Here is a 13,712-nt window from a genome sequence, read left to right as displayed (position 1 = left end):
CTACAGCACCCCCACATTGGACGGAATTGATCATTTCCTCCCCTACTCTCTTTCAAAGAACTAAAGGATGATGATGCCCTTTTGTGATAGGAATTGGCAATCAAGTTTTAAATCTGAAAAGGCTGGCTTTGGTCAAAAGCAAACAAAATAAAAAGCCAAGCACAAAGCTTCTGAATATTATTCCTAAAAGGAGCCCCTTTCCCCACCTCAAATACTATTGTTATAGAGCAAAAACTTTAGGACTAGAATCTGGCTGCATAAGACATTTTTTTTAAACACCTTGCTGATTTGAATGGGAGTACTCAATTCGCTTTCCATATTTGAAATCAACAGGGTGGGGAAAATGCTTATCTTTTGTTTCAGTTGTTTTTAAGCACTAAAAACAACAACAACACTGAATTGCTTCCAGCACTGGTATTCATTTTATAAGTTTCACTTCCATTTTCATGTTTCTGTGATTTCTTATGCTGCTCTTTTTGTTCAAAACAACTGAACTAGCACATGAATGCAATATAATTACATCCTCTTAAATCCCATTGAAAGCAGGAGGAAAGCGTAACCCAAACTGGACTGTATCGTTAGGACCTGTATCTTTTTCCACTTTAGACCATTGCTCTGTTTCTGTTTCTGTTGCTTGGTATATTTTTAATCTTCCAGAGCATTTAAAACTATGACATCCTTCTTCTAAGACAGCGGTTCTCAACCTGTGAGTTGCGACCCTTTTGGGGGTCAAATGAACCTTTCACAGGGGTCGCCTAAGACCATCGGAAAACACATATTTCCGATGGTCTTAGGAACCGAGACACCGCTCTCTCTGTTGCAACCTCACTCTCTTCCATCTTCTTTTTCTTCCTACCTCCCTGTGAGCTTGCGATACCCCTCAGGGCCTCACGTTGCCTCCCGGAGGACTCAGCTGTTCGGTGGCCAGAAGTTGGAGCCAGTCAGCTGTTGGTTGGGATGCCCACAGAGCCGACATCCACACTGCCACGTAGAACAGCACCGGCCGCTGGTCTCCTTTGCCTCCCCTGCCCGTTCATGTCGAGTCTGTGGGGGCTTGACAGGGAGAGAAGGAGGGAAGGAGGAAGGGATTCCTCCTCCTCTCCTAAGGTTCAAAGTATGATCAGCTTCCCAAGGGCACCACAATCCCAATTCATGAGTTTCTGCCATATCTCCTCAGCGCTCCCGAAAACGGGGTAGGTGGAAGAAAGCTTGCCTAGGCTAAGCAAAGAAAAGCCACGGAGCCATGAGCTAAGATCACAGGCAGGCTGGAGATGGGGGTGAAGAAGAGGAAGGGGATTGAAAGAGAGGAAACGCCAAGCTTGTACTCGCCTTTCCCAAGGACTTCCTGCACTACCTCACAGGAACACCTGGTTTCAGATTTACACCGCAAAAGTTTTTCTCACACAGAGGAGAGAGGAAAAACAATTACAGAACATTCAGGAATCCTTTGCAAGGCACCATGTACCTTGGTGCTTATTTCCTAATGCCTTCCCCCCGTGTTTTCTGCTCCACCCCAAATTTGCCTCCCTTCCACTCTCCTTAGGCAGCCATCTATGGTCTTAATACAGCCCTCAGTCTGTCTCCCTTTCAACACCCCCTAAAATTCTTCATTCAGGCAGGCTTCCAGAGTTCAGCTGGCAGGATGCAGGTAACCCCTCCCCCCTGTCCTACTGCCTCCGATGGCACCGCATTTCTCCACGTCCTGCGCCTCCGTGCCTCAAGCCTCAATGGCACAGGACTGCTGGCATGGTCCCCAATGGCTGCTGACTTGCTCCCCACTGCCAGTGACCATGCAAGCCCTGGCAACTGCTCCAGCCTAAGAAGCAGGCAGCTGGGAGGCTGCCGCAGCACTGACCTCCTGTGCCCATCAGCTGACGACTCCTGGACCTGCGCCCATCAGCTGGAACGTCCGGCAATGCTTTGGCCGGTGAGGAAGGCAAAGGGGAGGCCTCCGTAGTGCTGAACTCTGTGCCTGTCAGCTGGTGACCCTCAAACTTGTGCTTGTCAGCTGGGAGGTCTGGCAAGGGAGCCGGCTGGCGTGGAGGGTGATGGGGAGGCGGCAGCTCAGCAGGCAGGGTCCTGCCTGCCCGTGAATGTCAGGCCCACCCACCCCATCTGTAAAAGAAAAAGTCTTCCACCCAAGCATAATGTTTAAGGATTTTAAGGATCTTTGAGAGGGAGAGGGAAATAGAGAGAGGGAGAGAGAAGAGAGGGAGACAGGGAGAGAGAGAGAGAAAGAGAAGGAGAGAGAGAGAGAGAGAGAGAGAGAGAGAGAGAGAGACAGGGAGAGAGAGAGAAAGAGAAGGAGAGAGAGAGAGAAAGGGAGAGAGGGAGAGAGAGAAAGAGAAGGAGAGAGAGAGAGAAAGGGAGACAGGGAGAGAGAGAAAGAAAGGGAGAAAGAGGGAGAGAAAGAGGAAGGGAAAAAGAGAGAGAGAAGGAGAAAGAAAGGGAGAGAGGGAAAAAGAAAGGGAGAGAGAAAGAGAGGGAGAGAGAGAAAGAAAGAGGGAGAGAGATTAAATTAGTAACATGGTTGTTCAGTGAATCTGGTTACCCCACTAACTTTGCTTGTCACAAGGTTGCAAAAGGTGATCACATGACCCTGGAATAATTTTATGGTTGGGGGTCACCACAACATGAGGAACTGTATTAAAGGGTCACGGCATTAGGAAGATTGAGAACCACTGTTCTAAGATGACATCTGAGAATGGAAAGGGCAATTTAATGGGTCGGCTGATTGAAACAATATAGTTGCCAACAGAAAACAAAAGAATTCCTGTGTTTAATTCAGTTGTAATAATAGGCAGGCCACTTCCAACACCCTGAAGAATACACACGGTCAAAACAACACATTGTTTAATACGGAATTAGAAGACAAGTGCACTTGTCTTCTAATTCCCTAAAAGATGCTTTTTGATATTCCCTGTCTAGAAGCAGCATAGAATTTGACTTCATCTGCTGAAAAATAATGTTAGTATTCCTTTGGTTGACTCCCTGCAAGATGATGATTTTTTTTTTAACCTGTTAAATAAATTTTCCAACTGATGAAGAACATTTTAAAAATGCATCATTTTGTATGGCTTATTTTGTAAGTGTCTTCAAATGTGTGTTGTAAATAAAATAGCTATAGCAGTGGTGGCAAACCTATGGCACGGGTGCCAGAGGCGGCACTCGGAGCTCTCTCTGTGGGCACACGCACTGTCTCCCCAGCCCTACTTCCTCCCATGGCCCCCTCCTCACCAGCAGCCCTTCCGGAGGAGAGTCACCCCTGGGCACGGCCCACGTGGAGCAGCGCAACCAAGGACATGGTAGCCGGGCAGTGGGGACAAGACTCTGCCCTTGCGCCCCATCGTGCGCAGATGCTGCTGTGGGGCATGGATGGAGGGTGTTGCCGCCATGGTGCTGCTGGGCTGCCTGGGTGATCTGTGGCGGGCCCTGGAGGTGGTGCGTGGCCCAGTGGGCAGGGCGGATCAGGGATGGGGCGGGGGGCGGTTTTGGGGCACTCGGTCTCTAAAAGGTTTGCCATCACTGAGCTATAGCTCTTTTTTTTTTGGCTCTGTCTATTATTCTCTCCAACTTCATGCTTGAAATTGCAAATAAACTGCATTATGATAACCTGTTTCTTGCTGGTGTCTTCTTTCTTTTTACCTCGTTGCAGATAAAATGTTATTTTTCTCAATGTAGAACTGAAACATTGAGGACCTATAACTGAACAGAGACTGGGAATATTTGTTTTGCAACTTTTTTTTTTCTTACAAAATGGTTTCAAACTGATCAGCTTATTTATTGTTCACCTTGCTTACCTCTGGTCTCATACTCATGGGCAATACTAGAATATAAGAGAGACCTGTTATTGCCAACAGGGACGAGGCACTGGTTTCATACCAGAAAGTGCTTTTTCTCAAATGACAGGCCTGGCCTGAATAAAGCAACAGAAAGCTCAACAGGAAAAAAAAAAAAGTTTGAGATCCAGTGAAATCTTTTTTTTTTCTCTTTCCTCTCAGCAGACATGGCTTTCTCATAATTTAGATTAAATATAAATATAACAGATAACGTTTCCCAATTAAAGCCATTTCTCATTTCAGAGATTAGGAACCAATCTGGCTCTTCCCCAAATGGCCCGAGAGGACAAATCAGATCAAAGCTGGGCACTGAGGGAACTTTCAAATTCCCTTCCAAATTTATGGGCAGAGACAAATGAATTTTCAGAATTTCTCCAGGGGAATGAAAAATTGTCCTGCAGTTTGTGAAGTGAGGGTGACAGTAGCATTCTCTCAAGAACTATAGTCATGATGTCATTTATGGGGATTTAATAGGAGCCAAGGCGCCAGAGAGACTACGGAGCCCAACATGATGATGGTACTGTGAAAGGCTGGATACACACACACACACACACACACACACACACACACACACACACACGGTCACTTTGTAGTAATATAAGCAGACGAGCACATTGTTTCACTCATGAGAAATTTTCCAATTTTATTTTTTTTCCTTAGGAAGGCTTTCAAAAACAAATTCCTCTCATCACAATTGAATGAGAGCTGGTAGGAAAATCAGAAAAATGTCCCCTGGCATTGTACCGTTGAATGTTACATCAGCATGAGAAACAGTGCCTTGGCAAATGCTAATATAGCATGTAGAGTAGATAAAGCGCAGAACATTTTTTTACATGTTTTTTTTAATCTCCTAAATTGCTGAGGGGGGGAGGGGGGCTCTTTCCTCCCAAAATGGGTTATTTCTAATCCTAAAGTCTCAATTGAGGGTGGGGTGGAGGGGAGGGAGGGACCCAAGGGAGAAGGAACACCCAGGGAAGGGAAAGAGCTGAGTTCATACACTCCCTTGCTAGGCTTACAATCCACTGTAGCGTTCAGAGACAAACCAGTTCAAGTGTAACAGGTTTGCCTCTTCAACTCCATTGAGAAATACAAGAGCATGACACAGCAAGAACATGGAGGAAATGCCTGCAGAGTTAACATGAGGTCTAGGAAGGACTTCATTTAAAGAGATGTTTTGCTAAGGAATACTATTCTTATGTTTTGGGAGGTGGTGGTGGTGGTGGTGGTGGTGGTAAGAACATGGTCTTACTGAGAATTCTTCTGAAAGACTTTGTCCTTGCAGAAGTTTTAAAAGGGAGTTTTAAAACAAGGAACAAGGGATTTACAAGGTGGTAGGTAGGACAGATTCCGTATAGACACGATCAAGTTGGAGGTGAAGGTGTGACTGTGGTTCAGGAGACCCAAGAAACCTGTGTAGGAGCAAAGAGAATGCCTGATATCCAAATAGGTTAAGCATGTGTTTTATAAAGTTTTTTTTTTTTTAAAAAAAACCCTGTAGCTATTGAAAGTCGAGTAAGATGAGGAGTAGGAATTAACCCAAAAGACTTTTGCTTATCTCTGAAGTGGGAGGATTGTCTTATACTCAAAGCAGGTTCTGTTCAAGGCAAAAAAGAAGAGTGTCAACAATACAAGTGAGTGGCAGGAAAGGGGTAACAATGGTGGTGTCTGCTCCCCATTCATTTTCTTTTTATTTCATCCTCCTTATGGAGGGTAACTGGAGGAGTGGGTAGGAATGGCACGCAGATATCCTACTCTCCTTGAATAGTTTTCATCTCCCTTGATGGATTTCACAGTGACCAAACAGGTCGGACAACCCCAAACATATACATTTGGAAAAGCCATTGATCTCAATGGGATTTACAACATTGTAATCGTGTGAGGGTTTGAATTTCCTTACAACTCAGCACAAATGCCTCTGTCAAAGTTTTTGTGTTGCAAATGAAAGTGTGAATGTGTGTGTGGGGAGGAGGGAGCTCTTTCTCCAGTACTGAACCTTAGCCCTAATCCTTTTCTGTCACCCAATAAAGAGATCTGTCCCCAGCCCAGCAGTAGCCGATGAACTGAATTTACTAAAGCATACTTATTGTAGATTTATACTTGCTAAATACTGGGCTTTTTATTCTCTTTCTCTGTTTTTCTCTTTCCTTATCCCTATCCCATTTATTTCTCCTCTCACCACCACTCCAGTCTCTGTCCTTCCTTTTTTTCTTTTTCATTTTGGATCTGCCTTATTTTGAAATGTGGCCTCTAGCCAGTATGTGCACACATACTGTACATGCACAAATCCACAAGACATGTATTGTGCCAAGGTACTGGAGGAGGAAGCATTTGTTTCATTTGAAGCTGGCCATTGTGGTTTGATAATGGGCACCACATAGAGTTTTAATATATGTTTAATATCTTTTTGTCTAATTCTACTTACTAACTACTTACTTAGACAATTCTAGAATTATCTAATTCTTACTTCCCCACCCCAAAGGATCATCTTAAATTCAAGATTGTCTTCCTGTCAAGTAAATATGATATGTGATAGTCTATTTAGTGACTGAACAAGTAAAGCTAAAGATAATTTACAAAACAATAGCTAAGAATTATAGGTTCTTGAGGATGAATTGAGAGATGAGTCAGTCTATTTTTACTTAGAATCATTTTTGTATGATCTATCAATTAATTCATCATGTGAATTACATTTTCAATGTACCTAAACATTTGCATTTAAATCCAATTTAAACTAGGAATTAATTCAATCAATCTACTGCTGATCCATGTTTGTTAGTATAAGTTAATTAAATTTCCCAATAGTCAATTTACTTGCATGTATTCAACTCTATTATTTTCCTCCTATGTCTGCATCAGCTGCAAATTAAGAAATAACACATGCTAATTTACGTGCAATTTCCCTAATGCACAGATCATTATGCATTTTTCTATGCATTAGAAAATTGGATAAAAAGTTTCACTGAAAATTTAATTAGTTTGTTTACAAATGCAGAACCAATAAAATTTTTACATTTAAATATGTCTCTCTTAAAATACATATCCCGATATTTACATAAGAATATATGTTTTGATACCTTTTTGAGACAAGAGGTTTTACTTGGCTCAACACTAGCAACTGTGAGACAGCTACAGCTGTCGCACATAAGTATGAGCCAGAAGTGTACTTGCAGCTGCATCAACAGAGAAATAGCTTTAAGATCATGTGAAGTGATAGTACTATTTTATACTACACTGGTGAGGCCATACTTGGAATACTGCATCCAATTCTGGTTACCACTATTAAAAAAAAAAAAAACCTGAGACCCTAGAAAGAGTGTGAAGAAGAGCAACAAAGATGATAAGAGTTCTGGAGGCTAAATTATATGATGAACAATTCAGGGAACTAGGTATGTCTGGTTTAATGACGAGAAAGATTAAGGATGATATGATAGCAGTCATCCAGTACTTGTGGGGCTGTCACAGAGAGGAAGGGGTCGACCTATTCTTCAAAGCAACTGAGGGCAGAACAAGAAGTAATGGATGGAAGGTCATTAAAGACAGATCCAACCTAGAACTAAGGAGAAATTTCCTGACAGTGAGAACAATTAATCAGGGGAATGGCTTACCTCTGGAAGTTGTAGGTGCTCCATCACTGGAGGTTTTCAAGAAGAGATTGGACAACCATTTGTCCAGGATGATACAGATTCTCCTGCCTTGGGCAGGGGGTTGGACTAGAAGACCTTCAAAGTCCCTTCCAGCCCTATGATTCTATTCTATTCTCAGTTAATTGACCAGACCACTCAGCCTATAGACAGAAAAATGATAGACCAGCTATCCTGGCTTAACACATAAATTGAAAGGAGTTTAACCTTATGCCTCCATAGTCTAGCTCAGTGGTGGCGAACGTATGGCACGTGTGCCAGAGGTGGCACTCAGATCCCTCTCTGTGGGCACGTGCATCATGCCCTGGAGATGGCATCTGTCCTTCTTCAACCAGCCGCCTGCTAACTAGCCGAGGTCCCACGTGGCCGTTTGCATCCTGGCACGGTTGCTTTCCTTCCCCCCCCCATCCCGTCCCTCCTGGCCTTGCATGCTCTCCTTTTCCCAGGCACGACCCATCTCCTCAGCTGTCAGCCGGCCATCCATCTCAGAGGCAGCTTCTTTGAATTGCTGGCGGCGGGCTGCAGAGCTCCAGAGTGCGCCGGTCAAGGGGCCGGCAGGCTGTGGCTGCTGATGGACACTGTTGGCCCCCATACACTCACTGGCCTCTGTGTGCAGGGGCCGATGGTGTCAGGCAGCAGCCACCCCTTGCCTTGCCCCATGGCAATGGCACCCCTGCCCTGCCATGCCTCACCCCACAGGATGAGCCTCCTGCCTACCGCCCCACCTATCAGAGACCTCCCCCAACCCTGGATCTCCCCCAACCCTGCCCACCCCCCAGAGGTGTCCCTCCCCATGAGCAACATTGAGGTGACCATGCCCACCTTGACCACACCCATCCAATCTGCCATGACCACCACAGCCATGCCTACCCAGTGGGCCACGGCCACCTGGCACCTGGCAATAAATAAGTGGATTTTGGGTTGCAGTTTGGGCACTTGGTCTCTAAAAGGTTCACCCTCACTGGTCTAGCTGATAGGAATTTAGAAGACCTCCAAGGTCACTTCCAACCTTATTATTCTATTTTCTGTGTTCTCCAGCATGATTGGATGGAAAATCCACAAATAGGTTGTCTTAATCTTCCTGCTCCAATAAGACTAAGTCTGAAGTGTAGAACCGCCTCTGCTGCACCCCAGTTTAGACTTAGTCTCTTTGCTCTACAGACACGTTTCTTCAGCTCCAGAAACAGAAGTATTCAGACAGTTTGTATAGCTAAATTTCCTATATTCCTTCCCTTATTTGAACTTTCAGATCACATTACTATCCCTTTTGGAGAAAAAGACTATATTAGCTTTCTCCAGACACCTGTCTGCCCAGCCGGGCTGACAGACTTAGCACGATCCATCGTGCATTTCCTTTCCTTTTTCGATCCCCCAGAGACCTTACTCACCCCTTGATTGTCTTTAAAGCCTTGAGGCTTCAATTCACCCCTAATTGCTACGTCAACGCTGAGGCAATCCGGGGCTTCCCTAGGACACCGCCAGCCAGCTGATCGTCGGGGGGGGGGGATCTGAAAGCAAAGCCTGATAGGAATTTAGAAGACCTCCAAGGTCACTTCCAACCTTATTATTGTATTTTCTGTGTTCTACTGGAAATCACTTCTTTATTTCAAGGAAGCATATAAAAAAGTGTCTGCTTATATTCCAATATGATCTGAGAGATGCAAGCCAAGCCATTTCCTATCAGTTTGTATCATATCAGAATCAGTTGGATGGGATTTCTTATATAGTCCTAAGAATATCTAGCCCTTAAGAACTGGATGGAGTATGGATACTGTAGAATGCATTATGTTTTATCACTGTGACCTATATACATACCAAATCTTCTGTGTGAATCCGCTGGAAGAGAATGGATTGTGGCATGAAGTCTTTTTTTCTGCAATGCATACACCCACTGAATGATTTGGACACAATTCCTTTGAAGCCTGACATGTTCAAGCCACAATCCATATATTAATTATAGGGCTTTGTGATGCCTGCAGCAATTTATTAATTGTTTTTAGCCTTGTTTGTACACCGCCCAAAGCCATTGGTTTGTGAGATAGGCAGGCACATAAATTTGATAAATAATAAATGTACATGGTATTCATCAATGATACGTAAGTACTCCCAAGGTACTAGTTCTGCCTTGCTGTGCCAAACCACTGGAATTAAAAACTTACTTGGGAATTTCAGGCTTTCTTCCATTTTGCCCATGGTCAGTTTGGAAGCTGCTGAAAGGAAGACATTCAGGTCATGGAGTTTAACAGGAAATCCAACAGGTCCCCTTTTCCTTGAATTAGTGTCCTGAGACAGATAATTTTATATGAGTTATGGTTCAGCCAAAGGTTCATATCCTCACTCATAAATCTGTGCCATGCAGTTTTGTAACTATCTGTAAATTGAAAAATGTCTACAGAGAAATGTCATGTTAAATATTTAAATAAATGCATATTCAAAAAGATCTGGTCATTATTTCTAAGCATATTTTTCTTTTCTTTTTTTCTTTTAAAAAGCATTTTGATACATTTTGGAGCCATCAAGTACTGTTTTGGCTCATTCAAAAGTTGCAAGTAGGAGCTCTGCATATTCTGAGAAATACAGGACTAGATTGTGTCTAAATGCTACTACAATACACGGAAATCTAATTTCTCAAGTAGTTTTTACTTTGTTTTTTGGGATCTTATGGAGGAATTATGTCACGAAAAAAACAAACCCACCAAGATCAAGTCTCAGTTGATCACCAAAAGCAAAGGTTTATTCTTCCAAGATTTTGGACTTATGCTGGAGCCCATCATCAGAGAACTTCTCTCTTTCTGGAATCTGTGCACTGGGTTGTTCTATGCATTGTATTTATATGGTTCCTGGCTATGTGTGGCTTTTAGTTGCTAATTAGGGTGTTGAAAAAAAGTACCACTTTAAATGTGTTTGTTGTTTGTTGATATGTCAAATTTAGAGACTGCTTATCTCACTCAGAGTGACTAATCTACTGATTACTTCATATATTCACAAGCGCCCAAGTTCTACTCTTAAGTACAGCACAAAAGTCTGTGTTCTATAGCCCACTCCTTTGCCATGATACTGTTCAAGTTCATTAGACAGAGACTTACACCAGAGAGCAATTAGAGATGGGCACAGAGGAAGAAGAGGAAATAGACTTGGGGCAAGGAGAAACTCTACTTAGAAGGGAAAGGAAACAAAAGGAGGGAACAAAATAGAATGGAGAAGGGATGAAAGAAAAATCACTGAAAAAGTTACGGTTCATGGAGCAAGTGATTCTTCAAGGCTTTGACTAATGTTTATAAAACTATTGAACTGATTTGTTGATTGAATGATAGTGTGCTGTTGAGGGGTTTTTTTTTTTTTTTGACTCCCAATGATCAGACAGATATATTTTCTCCATGATAAGCTGTCTCTAACCTGGTGATTCACATCTTCCAACAGTGCTCCCATCCCCATTGTAACTGAGTCCCACCACCTTGCTGCTTCTGGTTGTCCTCTTTTTCTCTTTCCTTCCATCTTTAGATGCTATCTAAGTCTAACCACCAGCTCAATGCAGAAATCTGGATGAAAGCACCCCCAAGAGTTGGCCCTCTCACTTCCACTTGAACCATTCCATTTGTGAGCAGCAGCAACTATTTATGACATGATATCCATTAACAGACATTGTAACACAATTGCCAATGCAGATTGCACGTTCTGTGTTACATGACCTTACTCTTTACAATCCTCCCCCAAATATCCTGTAATTCAGGATCCTTCTGCATCTGATACAGTGGGTAGTAATCTATGAAGATTAATAGGATGATAAATATGTCTATGAAGATTAATAGAGCAATCAATATATCAGTCTTCAAACTAGTCCTTCTGATACCCTTTAGAGCAGGGCTTTTCAATCAGTGGTATGGGTACCACCTGTGGTACATTGGCACCTGACAGGTGGTATGCGACCATCCTAGAAAAGTGGTAGCGGGGAAGGGGAATGAGCTGAACCAGTGGCAGCACTGCACAAGTCTGAGCGAGAGATGGCTGGAACTGCAGGGCTGTCAGGGCTCAGTGCCGCTTTCCAGCTGATCGGCGCTTCTTTGGGGCTGTCAGGGTTCAGTGGAAGCGCCAGGATCAGCGCCAGGCGCCAGCTGGAGCCTGTCGCTGATCCTGGTGCTTCTGATGAGCCCTGAAGAAGCACCAATCAGCTGGAATACTGTAGCATCTCCAGGGTCTTGTGATTTACATTCAGATGCTTGGCAACTGATTCATATTTATGACAGTCACAGTGTCCCAGGGTCATGTGAAGTGACCAAACCTGCTGCAACCACCCTGCAGACGGGGGGGGGGATAAAAACCAAACACCCCCCCACCCCACCCCTGCTGCCAATCCCCAACAGAAATGCTCACAATAATGAAAACCTCACTTTTTTCAGTTCCATTGTAATTCTGAACAGTCACTAAGCAAACTGTTGTAAGTCGAGGACTACCTGTACTTTATTACTTTTTCCATTTTTTTTGGTCATCAAGTTTTTGACACCTTGCTGGTGGTACTTGGATGTTGCCATATCCTAAAAGTGGTACAATGGGTGAAAAGGTTGAAAAGCCCTGCTTTAGAGTATATCTGCAGAAATCTGAACCAGCTTATTGACCGGGATTCCAAGCATATTTTGAAACAAACAAGCTTGTGATGCCTGCTTTTAGGTATCAGAAAACTCAGTTTTGTTTTTGGTATAGGAGACTGATATGACTGCCCTATTCCCAGAAAGTTCTCTTCCATAATTTAATTTCCAACATCAGCAAGAGGGTATCATGTCACCTTCCCTATTTTCATTTTCATAATTTTAAAAATACCACTCCCACCAATTTTGACAGACCAGAACATCTCCAGCAGCAAAATATTGGGATGTTGTGTTTCCCTGTGGCATCTTGACTTCTCTCTGATTACAATCTGCCTCTGATCCTCTGATCACGAGAATAGGATAGCAACTAGTTTTAAGGAATGCAACAAACCTGAAATGAATAGTGGTTTCTTTTTTCCCCCTCACATGATTAAGTCCATCGAGGGATAAAGAAGGCTTTTATTTTATGACACCATCAGCCTTTCTTGATATAAACACAATGCTAGCTAATAACATGGTGGTTTCTTCTGGTGTATAATGTTGTGTGAAGGAAGCTAGCTGTAGCAAATAGTCTGTTGTGCAATCCAAACAAACGCAATTTGCCCATTCTGGCTTATTAAATTTGTTGCTGTTTAATAAGCTAGAATGGACAAATTGCAGTTGTTTGGATTTGCAAATAAAGTAGTTTTCCACTAAAAATCCTATTTGCTATTTATTGACCAGCAGTCTTTATAAGGACATTAACCAGCTCTCTGTGTAACAGAAGCTCAGGGCACAAGTATCAGTTATTGAAAGCTTCTCCTTCTAATTGCTGGTTTCATATACACTTTGTATCCCTACTCCAGTTCTATGACCAAGTTCATATTGTGAACATCCATACAGTACATCAGCAAGGAGAAGCACAAACAGAGTAACATTACAGAGGAGGTTGCTTTAGCAGGTGTCAAATTATGTCAGGTGCTCTTGGATGCCAGGTGGTTGATAATTACCCAGGACCAGTTGGTAATTAATGCTTGTTGCCCTGCTGGTATTTCCAAAACTGTTATGACCTCTGGGTTTGACAAGGATGAGGTAATATCTCCTTTGAACTAAGATACCAATTTATTTTAAAAATATTTTTAAAAAGTTTTTAAAAACCTTAGCCTTGTTACTGCTACTCTGGACACTGGATGCTTGCAGTGTAGAGTTCACTTCAATCCAAGACTCTCCTCTCTTTTGTTTTGTTGGCAAAGATAGAATATCTGTTTCTTCTGCAGGCAGACTAGACACCATCAGTTCTCAGTGGAAGAATATCAGAAGCTCAGAGTGGCCCTGGTTAAAGGTGACTTATTGGCCATAAACTCCTCTGGCCTTAGAAGATGCTAGGCAGGACTGCAGCACACAGAACTCAAGCCAAGTGGCCAACACTGGCAATTGTTAAGAAAAGAAGTCTTTACTAAGGGGAGATAGTTTTCTATTCTCCACACTAAGATGTGTAAGCTATTCCTTTCCAGAAAGCAGAACCCCCTTGGGAGAAGGGTTTTTTTTTTTCTCAATATGATGTTAATTCACTCTATTTTCCTCCAAGTAAGAATAATAACTCATAGATCAGGGATGGGCAACCTGTAACTCTTAGGCTTCATGCAGTTTTCCAGGACGGTCTCAATTAT

The 13,712-nt window shown here is 43.0% G+C and overlaps 1 protein-coding gene across 1 annotated transcript in view; it reads left to right on the top strand.

The window, feature by feature from the left end:
• The window catches only part of LOC120302948 (keratin, type II cytoskeletal 5-like), a 34,112-nt gene extending 32,127 nt beyond the window's left edge, over window positions 1–1,985 (top strand). Inside the window, exon 10 of the mRNA XM_039331976.1 lies at window positions 1,616–1,985. Coding sequence (XP_039187910.1) covers window positions 1,616–1,957 — 342 coding nt within the window. The 3' untranslated portion in view covers window positions 1,958–1,985. The remainder of the gene's footprint in view (window positions 1–1,615) is intronic.
• The last annotated feature ends 11,727 nt before the right edge of the window (window positions 1,986–13,712 follow it).

The sequence above is a fragment of the Crotalus tigris genome, unplaced genomic scaffold (assembly GCF_016545835.1).
Source record: "Crotalus tigris isolate CLP2741 ecotype Arizona unplaced genomic scaffold, ASM1654583v1 scf7180000024441.2113493, whole genome shotgun sequence".
NCBI lineage: Eukaryota > Metazoa > Chordata > Lepidosauria > Squamata > Viperidae > Crotalus > Crotalus tigris.
Note: the sequence above shows the minus strand (reverse complement) of the source record. Positions and strands in the feature narration are given on the sequence as shown.